Source organism: Etheostoma spectabile, chromosome 9 (genome assembly GCF_008692095.1).
Source record: "Etheostoma spectabile isolate EspeVRDwgs_2016 chromosome 9, UIUC_Espe_1.0, whole genome shotgun sequence".
NCBI lineage: Eukaryota > Metazoa > Chordata > Actinopteri > Perciformes > Percidae > Etheostoma > Etheostoma spectabile.
The window spans coordinates 36,300,433-36,323,481 of NC_045741.1; the positions used below are offsets into that span (position 1 = coordinate 36,300,433).

Consider the following 23,049-nt stretch of genomic DNA (forward strand, 5'->3'; position numbering starts at 1 on the left):
AAAAACCCGTAAAAAAACAGGGGCAGATTTTACTGTAGTTAAAAGGGTCTGACGTTGCATTAGTGCAGATGGAAAAGTGTTTACCCCAACCGGTGTTGGACGAGAATTTTTCGTGCAGCGTGGGATGCATTTTTGTTTTAAAATTTTGCAAAAATTACATCACATTTTTTTTTATTTAATTTTTTGGGGGCATTTGTCCATACATGCTTGTGTTCACTTTTTAGAAAAAAAAGAGCAAAGGGCCCCAGAAAAGCTTGCCCCTCCCTGGGGGAGCCCGCCCCAAAAATTTGGGCCCCATTTGCCCTTCAGGTGAGTTCCCCGTTTGTCTTTTAAATTTTTTCTCACCCCACACACCCTTTCCCTTTTTCCCTAAGTTTTTTTTTTTTTCCCCTTCCCGCTCTCAATTTGTTAAAGTTAAGACTTGAAAAACTTTTTTTTTTTGTTTTTTCATTAGTAATTTTGGGGAAATGTTACTGAGGCTCTCAAAGCTTGTAAGCCTTGAACTTATCCCTTTAAATGGGAGGGAAAAGTTCCCCCTTTTTCCCAAAAGCCTGAAACGGGGGTTTTTGGCCCCGGGAGTCTGCTGGGTTTGCCCATTTTCCCCCGGAAAGGGGGTTTTTTTAAAAACATCCCGGCTCCCCCCCGAAAGCCTGGGTTTCCCCTTTTTTTTTGTCAATTTTATAGGGAAATAATACAAGTTTTCCTTTAAATGGTTCCCGTTTCAAATTTTTACTTACCAAGGTTGTTCGGGGCTCTGTAAGAAACCTTTTTAAAAAACCCCCCCCCCCCCCCCCCCCCCCCCCCCAAAATTTTTTGTTTAATAATTTTCATGCTAAAAATTTTTAGGGGCCGGGGCTTGTTTTGGGTCAGCCCAGACTCCGATTTCCCCCATTTTTTGATTCTTTTTGGAAAAGGGAAGGGGACTCTCTGTTTATATTATCCCTTTTTCCCTCAAGGTTCTTCTCACCTCAGACCCCTGTAGTAGGCCTTCTTTTCCGCCCCCTCCCTCAGAAAACACAGTACAAACAAACAGAACCCCGGCTTCTTTTAGTCTCTTTGTAAAAAAGAACCACGCGGGTAAAGCTGTGTGTAAAAATCAAAAGGGGGGAATGGGTTTGGGAGAGCCCCAAACAAAAGGGGGGAACCCCGCCAAAAAAAATAAACAAAATAACAGCTTTTTTTAAAAAGTTTTCCGTTAAAATGTCAACAGAAAAAAAAAATAAAACTCTCCATCTTTTTTTTAGGGGGGAAAAAATAAAAATTTTTTTATCCTCACCTGAAGTGGGACTGTGGCCCTTTTCTTCTAAAGTTTCTAAAAATTTTCCCACAAAGTCCTAAGTACAGAGTTGCCCAAATGCCGTTTGCCTGCATGCCGGATCGTTTGAACCCCCACAGAGGTTTTTTGATTATCGTTGATGGGGAACCAAATTTTCTTTTTCAGTATACAAATTTTTTATGTAGTCTCTCTCCTTCCTCTTCCCCTCCTTTTTCTGTTTGTCTTTCTTTTCTTCTTGCCCCCTTTTCCCCCTCCTCCCTTTGTTCCCGGGTCAAAAAGCATTTATCTATTCAAAAAAATATTTTAAAAAAAAACATTAAAGGGGCGGGGGGCCCGGGCTGTTTAAATCCCTGGCTTTTCCCAAAAAATTTTTAAAAAAAACCGTCTTCCCCTGTCCCTTTCTTATCCTCATTTGTTTCTCAACCATTTTTTATTTCTTTTGTAATCCTTGTATATTTTACATTTTTTGGGAACCAATTTTTTTTCTTCCTTAAATAATTTTCTTGAAACCCCCCTTTTACTTCTCGAAAAAATTTTTTTTGAAAAAAGGCCCCCCGGATTTATTCCCGCAAAACCTCCCCGCAAACGCAACAGCCCCAGTTAATGGCAAGCTCAGCTCAACCAACGGGAGAGGGGAGGCAGGTGGAGCGCAGGCAGGTGAAGCGCAGGTAGGAGTGGCGGTTTCTATGTCAGAAAGCGGCATGACGTCCAGCTCCCAGCAGCTCCCCGTGCTGGACATCCCACGTCCTTTCGAAGCACTTTCAGATGTCAGCAATGACTCCAGCCACAACGGGAGGGACTGTGACTCTCAGGAAACAGCAGTGTCCGAGCGGCTCAGCCAACCTCCTTCGTTGTTCTCGGGCTCAACGACGCTCATCGGGCCCGGCATCAGCACAACATCTCCTGGACACGCAGGCGCCGAGGGCCCTCGGGACAAGAGTCCTTCATCCTTCAGCAACAAGTCCAGGAAGAAGTCGAAAAAGCATAAAGACAAGGAGAAAAGCAAAGACAAGGAGAGGGTGAGAGAGAGAGCGCAGGAGAAGGAGAAGAAGAGTCGTGGGGAGCGTGTGCCTGAGCCTAACCGAGCCTGTGGGATGAGCCCAGGAAACCTCACGAGCAACAGTATTCCACACAAAAGCACAGGTGAGATGAAAAAAAACACACGCGTCACTCCTACCATTCCCCTGCACAAAATGTCTTATTTACTACATTCAGTTTCACAGCTCTTGCATCAGATAACGATTTCTGAGGAGGGACACCAGTTAGTCATCACTATGAGAAGGTGATGTGTCATAGCCAGTACCTGACTCACCGATTAAACAGAGACACCTGCTGTTTAGCTTTATGCCTTCAATAACCTTAAATACACGCCTGTGAGTCCAACTGGCGCATGGTATCTTCAGAGGATGAATGGTAGAAACAATAACTAATACTAATCCTTTTGGGTTGTGGCCTTTCCAGTTGTTGTTTTTCTCTTTCAGGCAGAGACGCAGCAAGGAGACCTTATTCAGATGAATTCCCTTTTTTCTAACTGCATGACTCTGTTTTCAGATCTAAATGGGATGTGCAACAGTACCAGTATTCCTACGTCATCACCTGAAGTGGCAGACTATTTATCGTGAGTATTTAACACAGTTGTCTCCGTTTTTGACTTTTTAAAAACCCCCGGGATAAATGAATTTCATTGATTTGTGTTGGTACCTCTCATTAAGTTTCCCAGTAATAAGCATTGTTCCTCTCACTTGAGTGCCAGTGTTGACTTGCTATTTATACTTTTACTTTCTCCCAAATTCCCTTTTCAGTAACTTTCTCTTATTTCCATCCCAGGAAGTACACGGTGATCGGCTCTCCGGAGCAGCGTCAGAGGTATAAAAATGATTTCAACGCAGAGTACAGTGAGTACCGGGGTCTGCATGCTCGGATAGAGGGCATCACCCGGCAGTTCACTGTGCTCGACAATGAGCTGAAACAGCTCCATCAAGGCACAGACAAGTACAAGGTACATCTCCTAAAGCACACTCAAATCTGCTTTTTTCATTTATTTTTTTACTTTTATTCATATCCCTTATCCTTTTTTGTGTTCTCTCCACAGACAATCCACAATCAGATACTTCAAGAGTATCATAAAATAAAAAAGGTAAGTTGAAGTCCTGCTATATCAGATATTGATGGCTTAAAGTATGTTAGTAGATTGTCAGATTGTGACTGTCTTTCATATCCCTTGCAGACTAATCCAAACTATAGCCAAGAGAAGAATCGCTGTGAATACCTACATAACAAACTGGCATATATCAAGAGACTTATTGCCGAGTACGATCAACAGCAACTTTAAAAGTAGTTAGTAGACATTGTTTCCCTGTTGTCTCTGGAAACCAAGCAGATAAAGGAAAACTCTGGATTCCGCCTGTGCTAAAAATAAATAAAAATGTTCTCATGGAAGACGCCATGAAAGGAGTATTCCCCTCGTTGGGGCCAAAGGCTCTAATGAGGGCTAAGCAGGACACGCAATCTTTTTCTTTCTTCCTTTTTTTTTCTATTTTTTTTTTTTCTTATTTCTTTTTTGGAAGATGGGGTTGTGCCTAGAGTGGCCAGGCCCGTCTGTGTAGTTACAATGCATTATGATGAATAGGTTCTGTGTGGCTTTGTTTTTCTCAACAGCCCACCCTGCTTATAGTGCACAGAGGTCTGAAAGCGTCAAACATGGAAACTTTTCTACTTTTCTTGGGAGATGATCCAAATAGTCTTTCCTGGAGGAAAGGGGGGGGGGGGGGGGGGGGGGAGAGAGAGACACTGAGATGAAAGCTGCGGATTGTATGCCAAATGCAACTCACATGTTTTTGAGCAAAGGAATGATGCATCAGTTTTCCCCACGTGCTGAATCAAATGGTTATGACCTTGGAAGTTATTTCTCTGTTTTTTCTTTTTATTTATTTTTTGACACTTCAATTGGGGGAAATGAGTCTGTTTTACACTCCTCTATATCAGTACTCAAAAAGCTGTCTCTCTTTTCTGTCCTCACATCTTGAATGTCAGCCAGTATTTTATTCAGAAGCTGCCTTGCCCATCTAATTGTCAGTTTTTTGGCATTAATTATTTTTTCTTTCTCTTTTAAAGAGATGCAGATGGTATCACTATTGATTAAATCAAGCAGAGGCATCTAAATGCACACAGTCAGACGCAGGTTTCTGCGTATGTTTGAAAGTTTCCAGGCCCTCTTGAGCTGTAGATTTTCTTTGAACACGTCACTCGGCCGTGACGAACTGCTGTGCTTGTTCATCGGTTACAGCAGTGGTCCTTAGTTCCGCTTCATCATAATGTCAAAAACTATATTTAGCTCTTAATTGGCATCGGTCATGATGGCTTTTGTAGCAATAGAATTATTCAAAGTTATCTGATTGCCAGCTCTGCCCTTCATCACACTTCAGAAGATCCTGTATTTGTAAGACGATGCAGACGGGTGCGGGAGGGGGGGGGGGGGGAGGGAATCTGCAGGCTTTTTCTTTTCATCTTTAAAACATGATCAACTGATCTGAAATCTCCTAAGTTACCACCATTATCCTCTTTTGATTGTTTAAAAAAAGGGTTTCCAGTGTCTTTAAACCTACCAAATTGTTTAGTTTTGTCTGCTCGCTGTCCCACGTGATAGTCCATCGAGACGACTGTTAAGATGAAGCCATCCTTGACCATCTCCCAGGCGGAGGCCTCTCCAGAGGAGGGAGGCGCTCACCTGCGACCAGTTTTTGCCTTTCCAAATGTGATGTCAGATATTCACGGAGGTTGACCTGAGATCTGTTTCCTGGATCAGCTCTCCACTCGTGAGAAGCGTCGAGACGTATCCACTCAACGTATCCGAAGACGATTTAGAACTGCTGTATCGGAACTTAACCCGAGTTTGGTCAGCAATTGCGTTTCTTATATCGATCTTTTTATGTGAATATTAAAAATCAGCACTTTTTCTCCTGATCTTGCTGTTACTGGGGGGGGGGGATGTTTTGTCCAAATGACTTTGTCCATCAGAGTGCATGCTTTATGAATGTGTTACAATGGACAGTCTTTGTATCTTTACTTGAAGGAAAAAAAAAACTGCCGAGGATATCGAAAGCCAAGCAAAGGCCTAGTCCAACCCAATTTAGTATCCTATCAATTCGACATGGCTCTGACCAGCATGTATACCAAAGTGCTTACCAAGTGGGAGGAAACTGAACGCTTTACCAAATGTTGGCAAAGGAATATGTCGTATTCTTCTCTACTTCCTGTTATAATTTTCATTTGTCTTAATTTATCACCCAGGAAACTTATTCAGTGATTTCTCGGTAGAAGTTAAAGGAGGCTCCTTTTGCTCGAGATGGGATTTGCATGACTGGGTTTAAGTGTTTAAATGTTAAGCCGGGTTTCAGATTCTATCACTCTCCTAATGCAAACACTACATTAAGGCCAATGCTCCCACCTCATCACAACGATCCTGCCGGGTCTAGGCTGGGGCTGGATTCAGGACTTGATGACGTCTGCGGGGACGTAAAGTGTATGGTGAATGTCATGTTTCCAGAATCACCATTGCCCAGTACTGCAACCTTTTAACAAGAATACACAACTCTTCAACTCTCTTACTGTATCTTGTTTTCTCGAAACACTCTGACATGATTACTGTATTGCTCCTCTATTACGGTCAGACTCCATTGTGAATGAGTTCATCAGTAAACCCATTTTGCTTCGGCGGAGTAACGACATGCCAGCACAGGAGTACCGTTGTTATGAGTTGATTGTGCCAAAATGACCTGTTGTATAGGTTTTTCTTTTCTTTTCTCTGAGTATATACATGCTGCTGTATAAGCAAAGAGGAATGTCGGCGATGAAACCCAAAGCACGCTTTTTGAAAACCATAAGGGACTGGGACTGAAATTGATCTTTGTTTCAATAAAATTCTTTAAAATCCTTATTTGAAATTCTGAAACCGTTGTTGCTGTCCATTATTGTAATGAAATTTGAGATTTTGGTTTATTTTTTTAGCACGAATCTTACATTGTTATGGAGAATATTTATTATATATACAGGTCTTTGGTTTGTGTTAATCATATCTTGACATTCTTGCTTTGACAAAAGTCTAAAGATGTAATTTTTGTCCACAGGAGACCTACTGAGACATAAAGTCTGGATACTCCAAACCATAAAACTACTATAAATGAGATGCTGAAGCTGCTTTATTTGATTGTTTTTTTAATTTTTTTGTATCTGTTGAACGACCAACATTTGTTTACTATTACTGAGGCCTGTAGTTAAGAGGGTGTCCTGTAGATGGCAGCAGTTTCACATTTAGTTTCCAAAGTCACCTCACAGTGCTGTCACGCCTTGCTTTTGTTAAAATAATAAAAGCAACAAATTCAATAGAAACATTTGGATCCCTCTACTCTCCCTGGTTTGAATCGTTTCTCATGGGAGTTATTGTTACATATGGTTAGTGACACCCTCTGGAATCAGTTTGGCAAGGGAAGGATTGAGAAGGGTTAGTTAAACCCCGCCTTTAGAGGTGTGTGTGTGTGTGTGTGTGTGTGTGTGTGTGTGTGTGTGTGTGTGTGTGTGTGTGTGTGTGTGTGTGTGTGTGTGTGTGTGTGTGTGTGTGTGTGTGTGGTGTGTGTGTGCCTGTGTGTGTTGCCTGTGTGTGGTTGCTGTGTGTGGTGTGTGTGTTGCCTGTGTGTGTTGCCTGTGTGTGTTGTGTTGCCTGTGTGTTGCCTGTGACTAATGATCATCCCCTTATAACCCGTGACTGTATGTTTACGGCCAAGTCTGTGCCTTGCGCTGAAATGTGGAGCCAATATTAATGACCCTGGCATGGCAGCGTGAGCAGAAGATGCTCTAGTTTAGGCAACAGAGAGGACGGGGCTCGCTGTAATCTGACACACTGTGAAAGACACACAGAAATCTACAGAGTGGCTGTGTTCCACTTGGCTGAGCTGCGCCTGAGCCCCACTATGCTGCCACTGGCTCCCATCCCAATGTTGGCCTCAGCACTGCTCAGGGAGCTGCGGGGGGGGGGGTCCTGTCAGAGAGTTCACTGTGGCAAGCTGCCTCAACAACATACAGCAGCGTATATACATGCTTAAACACATGTCAGAGAGAGACGGAGAGGGCTCCTCCCCCCCACTTCCTCTGTGTTTCCAAGATTTTACTTGTCAGACGGGGTTAAATTTGTCTGGAATTTCTGCGACAAAATGCAGAGAGGGGTCTACTTCTATTTAGATTCTCTAACAGAGCCGGTCAGGGCTTAAATGGGGACAATGTAGGCCACGGTTGAAATAAAGGCCAGTCCATTAGTCGTGGTAATTGGAATGTGGGCTTTTCATAATGGATTCAAGTAAAATGGTTAATTTTGCTATGTAACCCGCACATCTCTACATCCAAAGACAGCAACAGCTAATACTAGCATTACACATGTAGGTGGATGTGCTGAGAGAAAAACATGTCTGACCCCTGGCAGCTTGGAAACCTGTGGCGTGCACGCAATATAAATCACACGGGTAAACTGATGCAGTGTGGTGGAGCGTGTTGCGTGTGTGTAGACAGAGCAGTGCAACAATAGGTCAGTTGTGTTTGGTACTGTCTGGCTGTCGCATTCTCTGAGTTTAGTTGATGTACTTGCGGTGAAGACAGTTGAACATCAACAACGGTAGTGGTGCACACTTGTGTCCCCAGACCTGTGTGGAGGTGAGTGTTGAAAGCGCAGAGCAACAACCAGGTCTGCTGATTTCCAGCCACATAACTGCTGTCACTTCATTGAGGGACAATGTTGTTTTTTTTTTTATTCTTATTCATTTAGATATGTTTTTTAGGTGCCAGGAAGGAAAATTCTGATCAATCTCAGTTTCCCCAATCTTATAACTGTCCAGTTTCTGCAGTCTTCCCACAGACTTGGCGTAGCTGAATATAATGCTCTTTTGATGTTTAGGTTCGTCCTCTTGATCACCTTGTTCCTTCAAAATAGAAATGGAAGGTTAGTCGTGGGTCGGCACTATTGGAATTGGATCAGGGAATATCAGATGAACATACTAAGGTCTGACGAATCAATGTTTCAACCTGTTCAATCTGTTCAATCTGACCACTGAGTAGACTGCAGAGAGCTCAAATGGGTTCCCAAAATATGAAGAACCCAATTGCACCGCGGTGGATTAATACTGATCAAGGGTCAATTACCCTTTTTAAGATGGAAAACAAATTCTAAAAGGTGTCTGGTTGTGCTTCCAGCAGTATTTATACTGCTATGCAACACTGTGGGGACACTGACTAAATGAAAGTTTGAATCATGTATGGGGGCCAAAACTATTACAAATGTAAATAATACATTTGGTGTTTTTTTTATTCATTTTTTTTTTATTTTAACCCAATCTTAAAATAGCCATTATTGAAGGAAAGAATGAAAACTGTATAACAGGTGATTCCAAACTAGTAGCAGTAGCAGATTGACACACTGAATCAGCCAACTTGTCTGTGAATGAGCAGAGGAATATGAGCTGAATATGACTGTCAACATAACACAGCACATTTATTTGTGCACTTATTTACTTGCGTGCATTGAGGAGATGAACAGAAGACGCTGAAGTGTGGGTACGACCCAACTGGAAATCAGGAAATGATTACCGAGGATTTGATTTGATGGTTCAAGTTTTGGTGATTTGCAGCTTTGCAGTACTATGGAGCGAAATGGCCAGAACATAAACTCTCTTGATAATGCATACTGATAAGAAAAGCAAGTATTTGCACTGATCCACAAGGCTTTGCTCAAAAGCCTTGTCTGAAAACCACCGTCAACCAGTCATTATACTGTACTTGGTGAAGGGTTTGTCAGGCAAACATCATATCCATGGTTGCTTGATTTACTACCTTGCACTAACTTTTTATTTATATTTTTTAAGAGGATTTTTGGGTATTGGATGCCTGTATTTTCACATGACAGTTGAAGACTTGAAAGGGGAGAGAGAGGGGGAATGACATGTAGCAAAAGACAGCGGGTTGGAGTCGAACCCGCGGCCGCTGCGTCAAGGGGTAAACCTCTATATATGTGTGTGCCTGCTATACCAGCTGAGCCACTGTTCTTTTTAACAAATATCTTATTGTTCAGCCCACATGATGGAATATTTATAGTTTTTATTTTTTATTTTATGTAAAGACATATGCCTTTTTAAACCTTGTTATGGAAATGTGTGGGACAAAACTGTATGACTTTTTGTAAATACTCAGTCCTCATTTAGGACTTTAATCGGTTCTGGTCCATCATTGATCCAGATTCAGGTCTACCGGCATCATGCTGTTCATCAGTGTAGTTGTAAAGAGGGCATTCTTCATTCATTCATCGTTCAGTCATCATTCATTTGTCATTCTTTCAGCTACAGACACTGCTCAAATGTCAAAAGTTTCAGCTCTTTAAGGACGTGTGCTTCCAATCCACTTTTTTTCCTTCTCATTTCTCATACGTTTTCAGCCTTCTTTTTAAATCATGGAAGTCAATGGGAAACATTTCAAACCTACTCCACTTTGAAGTTCTACAACTTTAGCATACTTTCAGCTACCGAGTTAATGTAACCTATTAATGAGTGACACAACTTTTAACTATTATTTGTAAGAACTATTAAACTTTAGCTTTTGAAAATCTTCAAGATTTTTCAATGATCAGTTTGTTTTATGCTTTTTTTTTCTTTGATCTCGTCTTACATTCATCAGTAATTTTCTTTATATATATATATATATATATATATATATATATATATATATATATATATATTGCACTGCTGTTCATCTGTCTAATGCAAATAGAAAGACTCCTTTTTTTTTTAAACATTTAAAGTCAACTTCCAGATTTGGCTGTATTTCAATTTACCTTTCAGTTTTTCCAGCAATGCATTTAAGCTCTCAGCTTATTTGGGTAATGCAGCTTCTAGGTCGTTCAGCTTCCAGTTTTTTTAGCAATGCATTTCAGAATTTGACAATGCAGGCAATGCTTTGCAGTTCATTTAAGCTGTCAACATTTACACACATTTTCTAAAGAAAATGCATTTTCTAGTTTATGTTGAAATGCTTCAATCTGAAAATATAACTTTCTGTCATCTGAAAGCAAATAACAAAACAATTAAACAATCTATGTAAAAACTATTTTAAAGAATTTTATTAAAGTCCTAATTAATAAATGACTGTTTCACTGATACAGGCAGTAACTCCATAGAGGCTGAATGCCTGTGCTGTTGCTGTGAGCCACTGTGCAGCCCGTGTAGCTGGCATTTTTACTTATCACATACGAGTGTAATTATCAATGTCTAAAAATGTGTATGTTATGTCCTGATTATGTGCTGGAAACTTGGCTATATTAAAGTGGAAGTCAGCCCATGGGTGCATACAAATATTGAGTTTAATAAAAATGTATAAATATATAAATGTCAAGCCCACACAATTATATCTGTTTTCAAGTGGAAAAAAGTCGTGATGCTGACTATGCTCTCATGCGCCGTTGGACGGGTACTAGCTCGTGCTCGTGCGTGTTGCTGGCCCACGCGCTGAGATCACGGTCCCTTCGGTGACGTCTGTGTCCCCTGCTACCGGTGGCCCCCTGCCATATTTATTCATGCCGGGCAAGATGGCGGCGATACGGACGATGTGTTACTGCCAGTGGACATAAACAGGCATTTTATTCAAAATACAAAACCTAGTCAGATACATTTACACACATAGCCGCATTCTGTGGTTATTTAGCACGCAACAAGCGTCGACCTCTTTTTCATTTTACGCGTTTCAACGTTTCTTTCTTACAAAATGTTCACGTTGTAGCTTGCTCGCTAACCGACCAGCTGGCTAACAGAGAGCTAGCTAAGTTAGCTATCTACCGCAGCCAAGCCGCCGTGAAGTGGAGAATGGGAGAAAAGCTTGAGCTAAAGCTCAAATCACCGGTTGGAGCAGAACCTGCTGGTTATCCGTGGCCATTGCCAGTATACGTAAGTATTAAACCCTAAATCTCACCGGTTAGCTACATATTTAGATTGTCTCTGTTTTTGTCTTTGTTAGCTAGCTATTTGCTAACATTGGCTAGCTAAAGGAGCCATTCCACGCTCGTAAGGGGGGGTGTCAAGTCAAGTCAAACTGGTCGGGTTGGTGACAGACAGTAACAGTCAACCACAATGCCTGATCAGATATTTAGCTTGTTTTTTTAACGTGTGCCATAAGGTATTCCCAGGCAATACAAACATCCACAGATTATGGTACATTAGAGCAGAGTAACGTTAACGTTACTAGGTAACAAGTACAACCAAGCCAGATACTGACACCCAGTAACAAGGTGCTTTGAAATTAGAGCGGCTTGGAGACAGCCCTTCACATCCCGCATTGTGTCAGTCCTACCCCTTAGTTTTTGCCCAAAATGTCTCGGTTATGATTCGTCCTTTTCTCTGCTTAGATCTACCATTCGATTCCAAATGACAACCACACAGGACACATAGCGATGTAGAGATTGTATACAAGATGTGTGTGCATGTGTGAACTCTGAGGTCTGTGTTTCTCGATGCTGCAGGCATGTGAATGGCCGTATTACCTTACTCTTGAGTGTTTAGTGTTTTTTCTATCTAATGGCATCCGCATGATTGAGACCAGCTGGTTGTGTTTGGTTGGTTGAGCTCTATACATTCATATCATCGCCGATCTGTCAGTTCTCAAGTCCATACTAGTCATGCTTACCTAGAAAGAGACCTTTTTCTCTTAGTTTTTAGTATTCCCATGTAGCATGCTTTCGTCAGTGGCTGGTTGCAATTGACTCATTGAAGACAAACGGAAAGGGAAGCGGTTGCAAGTTCTGTGGTCTTTTCAGTGGTGTATAGTTAACTTTAAATTGTGTTTCTCATTTATGGTAATTGTGGAAAAAACAACAACAAATTTCTCAGAATGTCAGAGTGGGGTGTTTCTGTGCATCTCCTCCACCCACACCTTTTCTAGCAGTCAGGTTATTTCAGTTCAAGCATTTAGTTTGTGGTTGATCACAATGTCAACTGAATGCATTTCAAGACACTGAGTCAGTTACTGTGCTCAGCCGCTCCTCTGTGCTTTGGCTGACTGAGTTGACTCTTCATTTACACCAGGCCACAATCTGATTACACTTACAGTTCCTCCCTCCCAAATGTATTGCCTCACCCATTTCCTTGTGTTGTGGTCTTTAAGGATAAACAGAAGAGCAAGCATGTCAGGAATTTATACTGTTGAAAAATATATTGTTGACCTGCATGATAGCTATTTATACTGGGACTAGCTGTCCTGCATTGAATTAGAGACAGCTGATAGTCCTGTATGTGGAGTTCTGCAATATGGAGCCTATTCATGCGGCGCTCTCCTCATGTATTCAAAGGGGAAAGACTTCCTCTCTCGTCTTCCTTCCTCTCATGTCCATATGGTAAACTCTACAGGGGGGTAGAATGGACTGCTCTTTTTCAGCAATGTAATAGATTCAAAAACATGTCAGCTCAAGTGTTCAGTCACATTTAAGCTGCTTGCTGGTAGCAACAGATCCTACTCCATTACATACTGCCATAGTGCATTAGGATTGCTTATCTCACACGCAGAGCATGGACACAGTGCAGTTTGTGTTGTGATACACAACATGGCTGTTGTACAGGCTGTTGCAATATAAGGCGTGCTTTTACTCTAATCCGCCCCCTAGAATGAAGCCTATAAAAATACTCTTTCTTTTGCTCTGTTTTTCTCCCTGTCTCTCTCCCCATCTTTCACTAAATTCACACATCTGCGCATCTGTAAATGCTTCCATATGAAGAGCACCTCTGGTGTGGTGCAGCTCTTTGTTCATCTGGTTCTTGGTATGAGCACTTCCCAGGCTTACATAGCCTTTAAAAGATGTACTGCTGAACATCTTTGGTTTGGTTCTTCTCACCTGTAAACCCATTATTTACAAGGGTGCAATTACAATTAATTACATGTCAAGACATTTCCTCTGGATAGCAGTATGATCAGATACCGTACACACATTTTCTTTTTTACAAAATACACACTGATTAAAAGACAGAAAGCTAGAACACGTATCTTGTTTTATATACTGATGCTGTGTTAGTTTGTGAGAACTAGTTGTATTTAATGGTAAGTAAGAGTAGTAAAAGGGTGTAAGTGGTACGCCTGCCTTAGTCATTTGGTCTCGTAGGCTGCTGTGGTACACGTAGTGGAGCAGCGTGTAGCGTAAAAACCCCCCACACCCAGTATGCTAGGAGAGATTGACTGAAGAGGTGGTGTAGAGAGGAGGAGTCGCACATACGTTGGTATACCCACAGTGGGGAGAGAGGAGGGTCTCCTGTTCTTTTTTGTCTGACTCACATTCAGACAGTGTTTATTTTTAGCAGCAGCCCTGTGCTGGTGTTGCTGTGTGCCGTCTTTGTGTGAGCAGATGACCTCCTCCCTTCAGCATCTCATTCGCTCGCTCACACAGTCTCTTTTATATAGTCACACACATTTTTACTCTTTCCATATTTAGTGGAACACAGTGTGTTAAATTTTCTGAAGATGTGTAAATCATCATTATTAGCAACACAGCTAGCTTCACAATATAGCTGAAGCTGAAATGCTGTGCTATTGACAGAAATAGTAGTAGATTTCCTGTGTTACCATGGATATTTAAGTGTGCGCGTGCATGTTTGAGCTTTGGCGGAAGTAGTGGCGGGCAGTATTGAGCGGGAAGCCGGGAGCTCCAGGCTCTGAGCTGTTAGCTGCGGTTGCTGTGCCAGGCCTCAAACAGCTGACAAATACCAGGCTTCCCCTCTTCTCTCTTGCCCCGTCACTTTCCCCAGTTTCTACTCACTTTCACTTTCTTTACTTTTTCCCTCTAGTCTCTCCTCCTCTCTTACTTTCCCCTCTTTTCCTCCACCAGAGGCTCTTCTTGGCAATGCGCTGGAGCAGTAGACAGAAAGTGGGTCAGTGGGTCAGCTCAGGCAACAGGCTCAGGCTGGCTCTGCTCTGGGTGTAATTTGAGTCCTATTACTCCCACAGAGCTGCTCAGCACACTCCAGCTAAGATTACTAATAGGCCTGCACGATTTAAGGAAAAATACGAATCACGATTTTTTGGCTTAGAATTGATGGCACGATTCTTTGCTACGATTTTTTTTTAACCATGACAAAACAAAACAAATTGGCAGTACCAAACCCAGGTTATTATAGTTTGCATTTTTAATTAGTTTTTCATTTTTATTTCATTTTGACTTTTTGTTTTCATATTCAGTTTTTAAATAGTTTTTAAAGCGGGTTTGCTAGTTTAGTTTTATTTTTTGAAAATGCTTAGTTTTAGTTCAGTTTATTAGTTTTTTTTTTTTAATATGGGTTATTTGTCAGGGGATTTGAAAAGTTCCGAAAAAGTATTGTTTAATAATAACCATAGGCAGTTAAAGAAATAAAATAACTAAGATAATAACTCAACAAAAACATCATGCAATTTTAGAAATACCGTATGTATTCAACAATAACACCAGTGCAAACAATGTACTGATGAGCACACTTATGTAAACAGTCAACACAAGACGTTGCAGTACGTGCAGAATGTGTTTGACGTGTTCCAGGAGAAAAACCTCAACAGCCAACAGAGTAAAGAAGACATACATGAACAGGTGTTTTCAACTTTGGTTCGAGTGAAGTGGTGAACGTTTTGAAGTCAATCAATTCACACAGTTGTGTAGACATCCCAGTATTAATCCAGATATTAACCCACGTTCCCTCCCACTTTTGGTGTTCCTGCGTGTGTTAAATTTGACGTGGAATGTCGGAATTTCTGGGTTCCCAGTCGGAAACTGTATGCGTCTACTGGAAATGTCATGGTCGAAAAGATATAACGTTATTTGCTCTATGAAAGACATTGACAAAGACGAAAACTAAGGACATTTACTTGATACTATTAACCCGCCCAAACATAATTTGTTTTGGCACCTATAGCACATTGTGCATCACCACAAGCCTGTAAACATAGAGGCATTGATGAAGAGACGGGAGAGCATTACAGCGCTTGAAAACCTGTTCAGTCCATTTTTAAAAAACAATTAAACAATTGTACAAATAAATAAGAGTCACAGTATTTTTCTTCATTTGCTTGACTGGGCATTAAATGGCTTATTCTACTGTCAGGTTAACATGGAAACTACCATTATTCCCTGATTCGATTCTGTCACGATACATGGGTGCTGATTTGATTTGTATTGCAGTTTTCATTTATTGCAGTTCTAGCAGTATTGTGTTCTAGCAGTAGTGTTGACCATTGCAATTTTCTGTTCCTTTTTTTTTTTTTAAACAGAAACAAAAGTTGATTCAGTTGATTCACTTCTAGAAACAACATATCATGAGCCACTTCTAAAAAGTATTTTCTAAAAAGATTGCCTATATCATATCAGTCAGTCAGTCAGATATGATGACGATATTTATTTCATTTGTAAAGATGTACTGTACATAACATGGATTTTCTGCCTTTGGTCTGTTTTGCTGGAAAGGGATATAATGTAGTTGCCGTCGGCGGTACCGTACAAACTGAAAATATGTAGGTGAATCATTAGTGATAAAAATAAATATTGATTTTGGGGGGGGATCAATTTTGAAAATTGTTGCAAATAAAATCACGATACATGCGTGAAGTTCTTTACCACCCCTAGTAATCATGTCTGTTTCTTCAAACTGGGAATGTGACAACGCCACCGACTGTAGGCTATGGACAAGTAGCTCATATAACCCCATTTCAATTAATCCAAACTATCCCTTCAAGAGTCTGCTTTATTCAGTTTATAGTATGTGTGGTAAAAGGTGAGCATTGTGCTACCTGGTTTATAGAATTTTCTTTATTTTAAGGCTAGATGTACTGACTGTTTGGTGTTTTTTTTACCCTTTGTTAGCGTAAGGCTATAGTGTTCAGTTTCAGTTTTCAGTTGTTGATTGAACTTTATGGTAATTTTGGAAGCTGTAGTTTGTTTTGCTGTTGAATTTAAAGGGTCATGCTGAGAGGTGTTTTAATAGTTTGTTCCTCTCTGTTTATAGGATAAACACCATGATGCTGCTCATGAAATCATCGAGACCATTCGGTAAGTGACCTTTCCATCCTCTGAACTCCCACATTCACACAGACAGTAAGTGTCAAGTGTATGATCTAGTAATCATTGTATGTGTGCTTCCTCTAGGTGGGTGTGTGAGGAGATCCCGGACCTCAAACTGGCCATGGAAAACTACGTACTCATTGACTATGACACCAAGAGGTGAGCCTAGGGTCAAAATCTGTTTTTATCTTTGAAGATTATGAGATAGTTAAACAAAAACACTTTCATCTAGGCAGGCTAACGGCAGGTCTAACAGCATGCTTGTATGTCGAAATACAAGTCTTTTTTTCTTATTTGTCTGAGGTTGGTTTTCTCTCAATTTAAAAAGTGTCAGTAATAGTGAATATATGTACAGTATAGAGGAATAAAAAAATCTTCTTTTGGAAATTGATCTTAATGCCTTAATTAAAAAAAAAAAGGAAAATCCAACCTTTTAAGGACACCAATTTTGAATGAATAATGTATCGTAAATAAATGTTCTTCCTTAAAATACGGGGGGCATAAGTATACACACCCCTATGTAAAATTGCCATAGAAGCAGGCATATTTATTTTCACAGGCCAGTTATTTCTTGGATCCAGGATACTATGCATCCTGATAAAGTTCCCTTGTCCTTTTGGAATTAAAATAGCCCCACATCATCACATACCCTTCATCATACTGTACATAGAGATAGGCATGGGGAACTTTCCATAAGATCATCTCTCAATGCAAATCAAACCAGCTACCTGAAATAAAACCATGCCAATCTCTATGTATGGTGAAGGGTATGTGATGATGGGGGGCTATTTTAATTCCAAAGGCCAAGGGAACTTTATCATGATGCATAGTATCCTGGATCCGTGATATAACTGGCCTTTAATATAAAAATGGGCCTGCCTCTGTGGGAATTTATCATAGGGTTGTGTATACTTATGCCCCCTGTATTTTAAGTAAGAACATTTATTTATTTAATTTAATACATTATTCATTTACCAAAAAAATTGGTGTCCTTAGAAGGTTGGATTTTCCTAAATTTTTTGAATTAAGGCATTAAGTTAAATTTCCAAAAGATGTTTTTTTATTCCTCTTTTTAATCAACTTCAGCATGGATGTGTAAACTTTTGCAAGCCGTTGTATGTCACCATTAACACAAATATTAATAGTATTTTCAGAGTTGCATTAAGATGAAAATTGTTCTTGTAAAGTCAACAGTAAAATAAGTGTTGGGCTGTGAAGTTTGATTTCATTTCGTACAAAATGATGGTTTTCATTTTCTGTCTTGTTATTCTCACAGCTTCGAGAGTATGCAGAGACTTTGTGACAAGTACAACAGAGCCATCGACAGCATTCACCAGCTGGTGAGTCCGATGATTTACGGGTATTTAGTGCTCTGTAGCTGAAGTGAATGGTGAAACATTAGTCACTGAAGGTGAACAATACTGTATATGTGCACTGTGAATCGGTGTTCCCTTCCATCAGTGCCACGCATGGCCTAACACTAATAAAGTAAAACCTAATTTTAGATTTTTGCTTCAAGTTATTGACCAGATGTTTGATAAGCGCTGTTCCTGTCTGGTCCTCATTTGTGTCCAGTATTCTCTTATTTATGGATTCTATTCAGAAAAAAAATATTCTTTTGTCCTTCTCTTTGATAGGCCAGCACCCCTGGATAATATCTGCACATGTGTAGAAAAAAAGTGATTATTCCTTGTTTTGAGTGTTTTTGTATTGTGTGTGTGAATAAATATACAATCCCATTTTATAGTGGAAAGGGACTACACAGCCCATGAAGCTCAACAAGCGTCCTTCAAATGGGCTGCTGAGACACATTCTACAGCAGGTGTACAACCACTCAGTTACCGACCCAGAGAAGCTGAACAACTATGAGCCCTTCTCCCCTGAGGTGTACGGAGAGACCTCTTTCGACCTGGTGGCTCAGATCATCGACGAGATGGAAATGATGGAAGATGACACCTTTGTTGACCTCGGCAGTGGTTAGTCTGCTGTTATTTTGGGACGTCCCTTAGTAGTGTATCCCAACATACACATTAATAAGTTGATAATTTATTATTACGGTAGCGGGAGTGGGTTTTGATAAACAAATAATAATATTGGTGTTTTTGATTTTTTTTTAAAGGCCAATGAAGAAATTTAGATTTGAAAAAAGGTTTTCAACATAATTGTTTTCAAGTTATGAACAATGTGGCTATATTGACCAGGCACACAGGAAGTGACCGGGCTTTGAAGCCAATTTGACATAGCGGCCAAACAGTGGAATTACAACTTCCATGTGCTTCTCGCGCTAAACTGGAAGTAGCTGGCTTGGCCAGCAGAGTTCTCTAGCGCGACTGCTCTATAGGCCCCGTAGTGCAGAAGCAGCGCCGATTATCCGGGTAATTTCATACGTGAAAATTCAACTTTTTTTGGCTTTGTGCGCCACTTAGCAACTCTAATAGGAATAAATGGGGTTTCGCCTTGTACGCTGTATCCAGGTCTTATTATGTATCCATGATATTGACAGCCTAAGTGTCATTGTTTGTTTAGTGTAAGACGTGAACCTATTGTTTTCTTATTTGCAGGAGTTGGTCAGGTAGTGCTGCAAGTTGCAGCTGCAACCAACTGTAAACACTACTACGGTGTAGAGAAAGCAGACATTCCAGCTACATATGCAGAGGTAACCACATAAATATCTTGCAGGACCAGAGGGTTCTATCCAGAAAGAGAACGAGACAACAACGCAGTGTCAAAGATCACCGCTTCCACAGTCATTGTAGTGAAACGATGCAGTGTTGGCGCACCTCTGGCAAATAAACGGAGGAGTCTGAAGTTTTTTCCGCTGTGTGGTGTCATTGTGTCCAATCAGTCTTCAAAGTGGATTTCCCGGTTCACATATTGTCTTCTCAATCTTTAGCAACCTCAAGCAACACACCCAAACCAGCATTGTTGTTTTGAAGTATAATATTTACATTCTCTCTCTCAGACCATGGATAAAGAGTTTAAAAAGTGGATGAAATGGTACGGGAAGAAACATGGGGAGTACACAGTAAGTGACTATTGTAAACCACACACACACAACATTTATATATTGTTCTTCAGATCCAAGGGTTTTCTGGATTTTTACCCATACTATGCCTTGATTCTTTCAGCTGGAGAGAGGTGACTTTCTGTCGGAAGAATGGAAGGAAAGAATCGCCAACACAAGGTGTTCTACCAAACCGGGCCACCGCATTAGTCTGAAAGACGCATCTTCTGTTTTCCAATAAGACCATTTATAAGCTGAATTTATACACTGACGGATTAGAAAATAGAAACCGCTGTACGTTGTAATGTAACGGCTCAGTCCTGTAATAAAAACTACCATTATGAAACACACTAACAAATGTTTAACTCTAGTTATGTACATAAAGAGCATCATATGCAGGCCTCTAGGGCTGCACAATATATCAAATATGAATCACAATCTAACGATTGAATGATGAGCGTATTGACGTTTTAAATGTTTGCTTCGCTCATTGAAAACTCCACTGCATATCAAATTTAGTTTCCTAAACTAATACACAGCCATGGGGCGATTGAGGTGTTTTTGGCTTCTCTGTTGTGGAGCTGGCATGCCGCTTTACCCGTAATATGACAAGGCCGCCTGCAAAATAATTTTGCAGCTGCAGTCCAGAGAAGAAAAGTAATACACAACAGAGAGCACACAAGCAAAACAAAAATCAAATGTCCTAGAACTAATCCCTTTTTGGTACAATTTTATTTACATATTTCTTGGGGATAAACTGTGAATAAGAACAATACATTTTCATTTTATGCAAAGATTCGTACATTAGCAGGAATGTAGCCAAACATTGAACATTGTCCCATAAAATCAGTGAATAAGTGGGATAATCATGGGTTATCTCAATATTGATCAAAATAATCATTATCATTTTGGCCATAATCATGCAGCGCTACAGGACTCGTATATGAAAGGTTTTGAAGAAAGTTTGCAGTCCTATAATAAATGTATCTGCAGAACTTTGCCAAAAAATATCCCTTTTTTCACTGCCAACTTTATGTCTAAAATGCTTTTTCTTTGTCTGTCTTGCAGTATTATTTTTGTGAATAACTTTGCCTTTGGTCCAGAGGTAGATCACCAGCTGAAGGAGCGCTTTGCTAACATGAAGGAAGGTTAGTATTTTTTATTTATTTTTTAGCTAAGAAAAAAACTCAAAGATCTAAGACTTTGACTATGTACGCAAAAGGCTTATTTCTCTCAAATATTGTTCAAAAAAAATTTCTAAATCTGTGTTAGTGAGCACTTCTCCTTTGCCAAGAAAATCCGTCCACCTCACAGGTGTGGCATATCAAGATGCTGATTAGACAACATGATTATTAATGATGATTATATGCCACACCAGCGAGGTGGATGCATTATCCCGGCATAGAAGTGCTCACTAATACAGATTTGTGAACAATATTTCAGAGAAATTAGTCTTTTGTTTACATAGAAAAAGTCTTTGATCTTTGAGTTCAGCTCATGAGAAATGGGTGTTGCATTCTTAATTTTGTTCACCTTAAAATGATAATATGATGAATGCGTCTATGGATTACTGGCTCTAATTGGGTGAAGCAATTATGTTTCATATTATGTGTTTGCTTTATGTAGTAAGCAAACGGAGCTACTGTGTCCACTGCAAGAAAAATGTATGTATTGATTGTTTTTTTGTTTTTTTTTCCCCAGGTGGAAAAATTGTGTCCTCCAAACCTTTTGCACCTTTAAATTTTAGAATAAACAGTCGAAACTTGAGTGGTAGGTACCACAATTAGTTGAAAATCCGATTTCAATGTGTCATGCTTTCTTTGATGTGTATTTAAAATGCAGTGTCATGTTTTTCTTCTCTATCCTGCAGATATTGGCACGATAATGCGTGTGGTGGAGCTTTCTCCACTGAGGGGCTCCGTGTCCTGGACAGGAAAGCCAGTTTCTTACTACCTGCACACCATAGACCGCACCATAGTAAGCACTGAAGCTCTCGGAGGAAAACTCAATGTGCAGAGACTAGAATGTCTATAAGAAAAGACCTTGACAAATAAAACACTAAATAATTGCTGAATTATACAAATACATTAGACACAAAGACTAACCTAAACTTTAAATAGACGGCCATAATAACAGCTGGTATTGTCTCAATGAGTAGTCATTCCCATGACTAAGCAATCTGAGTAGATGACCCAACAGTGGTGATGGGACTTATAACGGCACCACATTCAATGATGTACATGTGCCAATATTGATTTGACTATATTGTTTGTACCTAATTTAGACAATGTCTTGTTATGGTTAAGCAAGGGTAAGTGAGGAAAAGCAAAAAAAAAACTCAAAGAACTGGCAGTGACAAAGGGTGACTGGTTGAAAGCTGTGCGTCCTCTTATGTCTTCTTCTTGAAAGTTTGACAAACCCACAACGCTACAACCAACAACCTGCTGATGCTCATGCACGTAGGTTTTGTACCGGATTCAAAGTAAATGACTGCATTATACTATCATAATCCAAGAACATTACAGGAAGACAAATTTAAAGAACCAGTCTACAATTGATGAACTAGTCACTGGGTGCAAAAATGAACCATGACGTCTTGTTCATTGTTTGTTTTAAGAAGAGTTACAAATATATTTTAAGCTGTAATTAGAGAGATATTATTTTATGACACAAGAAAGCAAATTGTATGTACATGCTATAGACTATAGGCAATTCATAAAACATCAATTGTAAATTGAAATCCAGTTACAGCCAATGTTAATTTAAACATGGTTATTTAGGTAGAATGTAAACTAAACTAAATAATAAAAATACTATTCTAATTTTCTTATTTTCTTGTCCTGTTCTTCAGCTTGAAAACTATTTTGCTAGTCTCAAAAATCCTAAACTCAGGGTAAGTCATGTTCTCCTTCCTTATATATTGGCATGAGTCACTGTACAATCTACATTTCCTGGATCAAACATTGAAATCGTGTTCATTTTATACCAGGAGGAGCAAGAGACAGCTAGGCGACGTCAGCAGAAGGACAGTAAAAGCAATAGCACCACACCCACAAAACCTAAAGAACTAAACAAGGTAGGACATGCACAGATTGGTGTGAAGCAATTCCTAGGACCAGTAAAACGGGGATTAAATATGAATCAACGTGTGTGCTATTTTGTCCCTGAAATATTCCTAACTTGGCTTTTGCGTATTACAGCAGGACTCCTGTGGTGAGGATGAGCGTCCTAGCTTGGTGACAGTGGTCAAGCCCTCTGCTAAACCCAGAAGAGCCCGACTCTTGCCTAAAGCTCGCAAGTTGAACAACAAGAAACGTGGTCGACCCAAGAAAGCTGCCCCGGCTGCCGAGAAGAAAAACAAGAAGAATCAGAGCGCATTGGATCTGCTTCATGCCAAGACCCTTTCGGCGGCACCCCCTCAGGGTCAGAGGACACACACACACACACACACACAGAATATGCCTAATATTACAGAAATGATGAATGCCCTCTTTACATTTACACTGTATGGCCTAGAAATCTCAGTTTAACGTGAATATGCATGTTGTGTGTACAGATGCATACCGGCAACCTCAGAGTCCCTTCTACCAGCTTCCCCCCAAGGTCCAGCACTATCCCTCTAGTCAGCTGCTTCTGAGCTCGACTCCTCCTGGTCTGCAACAACTGCTAGGTGAGCTGGTG

The 23,049-nt window shown here is 40.3% G+C and overlaps 2 protein-coding genes across 5 annotated transcripts in view; both read left to right on the forward strand.

The window, feature by feature from the left end:
• The window catches only part of ell (elongation factor RNA polymerase II), a 35,463-nt gene extending 31,732 nt beyond the window's left edge, over positions 1-3,731 (forward strand). The window contains exons 7-11 of the mRNA XM_032527081.1: positions 1,826-2,419; positions 2,828-2,894; positions 3,104-3,275; positions 3,369-3,413; positions 3,504-3,731. Coding sequence (XP_032382972.1) covers positions 1,826-2,419; positions 2,828-2,894; positions 3,104-3,275; positions 3,369-3,413; positions 3,504-3,608 — 983 coding nt within the window. The 3' untranslated portion in view covers positions 3,609-3,731. The remainder of the gene's footprint in view (positions 1-1,825; positions 2,420-2,827; positions 2,895-3,103; positions 3,276-3,368; positions 3,414-3,503) is intronic.
• A 7,130-nt stretch (positions 3,732-10,861) lies between these two features.
• The window catches only part of dot1l (DOT1-like histone H3K79 methyltransferase), a 30,514-nt gene continuing 18,326 nt past the window's right edge, over positions 10,862-23,049 (forward strand). Inside the window, exons 1-15 of one of the 4 annotated variants that reach the window (XM_032525166.1) lie at positions 10,862-11,247; positions 16,309-16,352; positions 16,449-16,523; positions 17,641-17,704; positions 18,112-18,340; positions 18,926-19,020; positions 19,327-19,389; positions 19,493-19,548; positions 20,437-20,516; positions 21,070-21,138; positions 21,239-21,345; positions 22,220-22,261; positions 22,358-22,444; positions 22,569-22,791; positions 22,925-23,038. In XM_032525166.1, coding sequence (XP_032381057.1) covers positions 11,167-11,247; positions 16,309-16,352; positions 16,449-16,523; positions 17,641-17,704; positions 18,112-18,340; positions 18,926-19,020; positions 19,327-19,389; positions 19,493-19,548; positions 20,437-20,516; positions 21,070-21,138; positions 21,239-21,345; positions 22,220-22,261; positions 22,358-22,444; positions 22,569-22,791; positions 22,925-23,038 — 1,429 coding nt within the window. In that variant the 5' untranslated portion in view covers positions 10,862-11,166. Of the gene's footprint in view, positions 11,248-16,308; positions 16,353-16,448; positions 16,524-17,640; positions 17,705-18,111; positions 18,341-18,925; positions 19,021-19,326; positions 19,390-19,492; positions 19,549-20,436; positions 20,517-21,069; positions 21,139-21,238; positions 21,346-22,219; positions 22,262-22,357; positions 22,445-22,568; positions 22,792-22,924; positions 23,039-23,049 lie in introns of those variants that run through there. The other 3 variants (XM_032525165.1, XM_032525167.1, XM_032525169.1) reach the window with 3 other exon arrangements.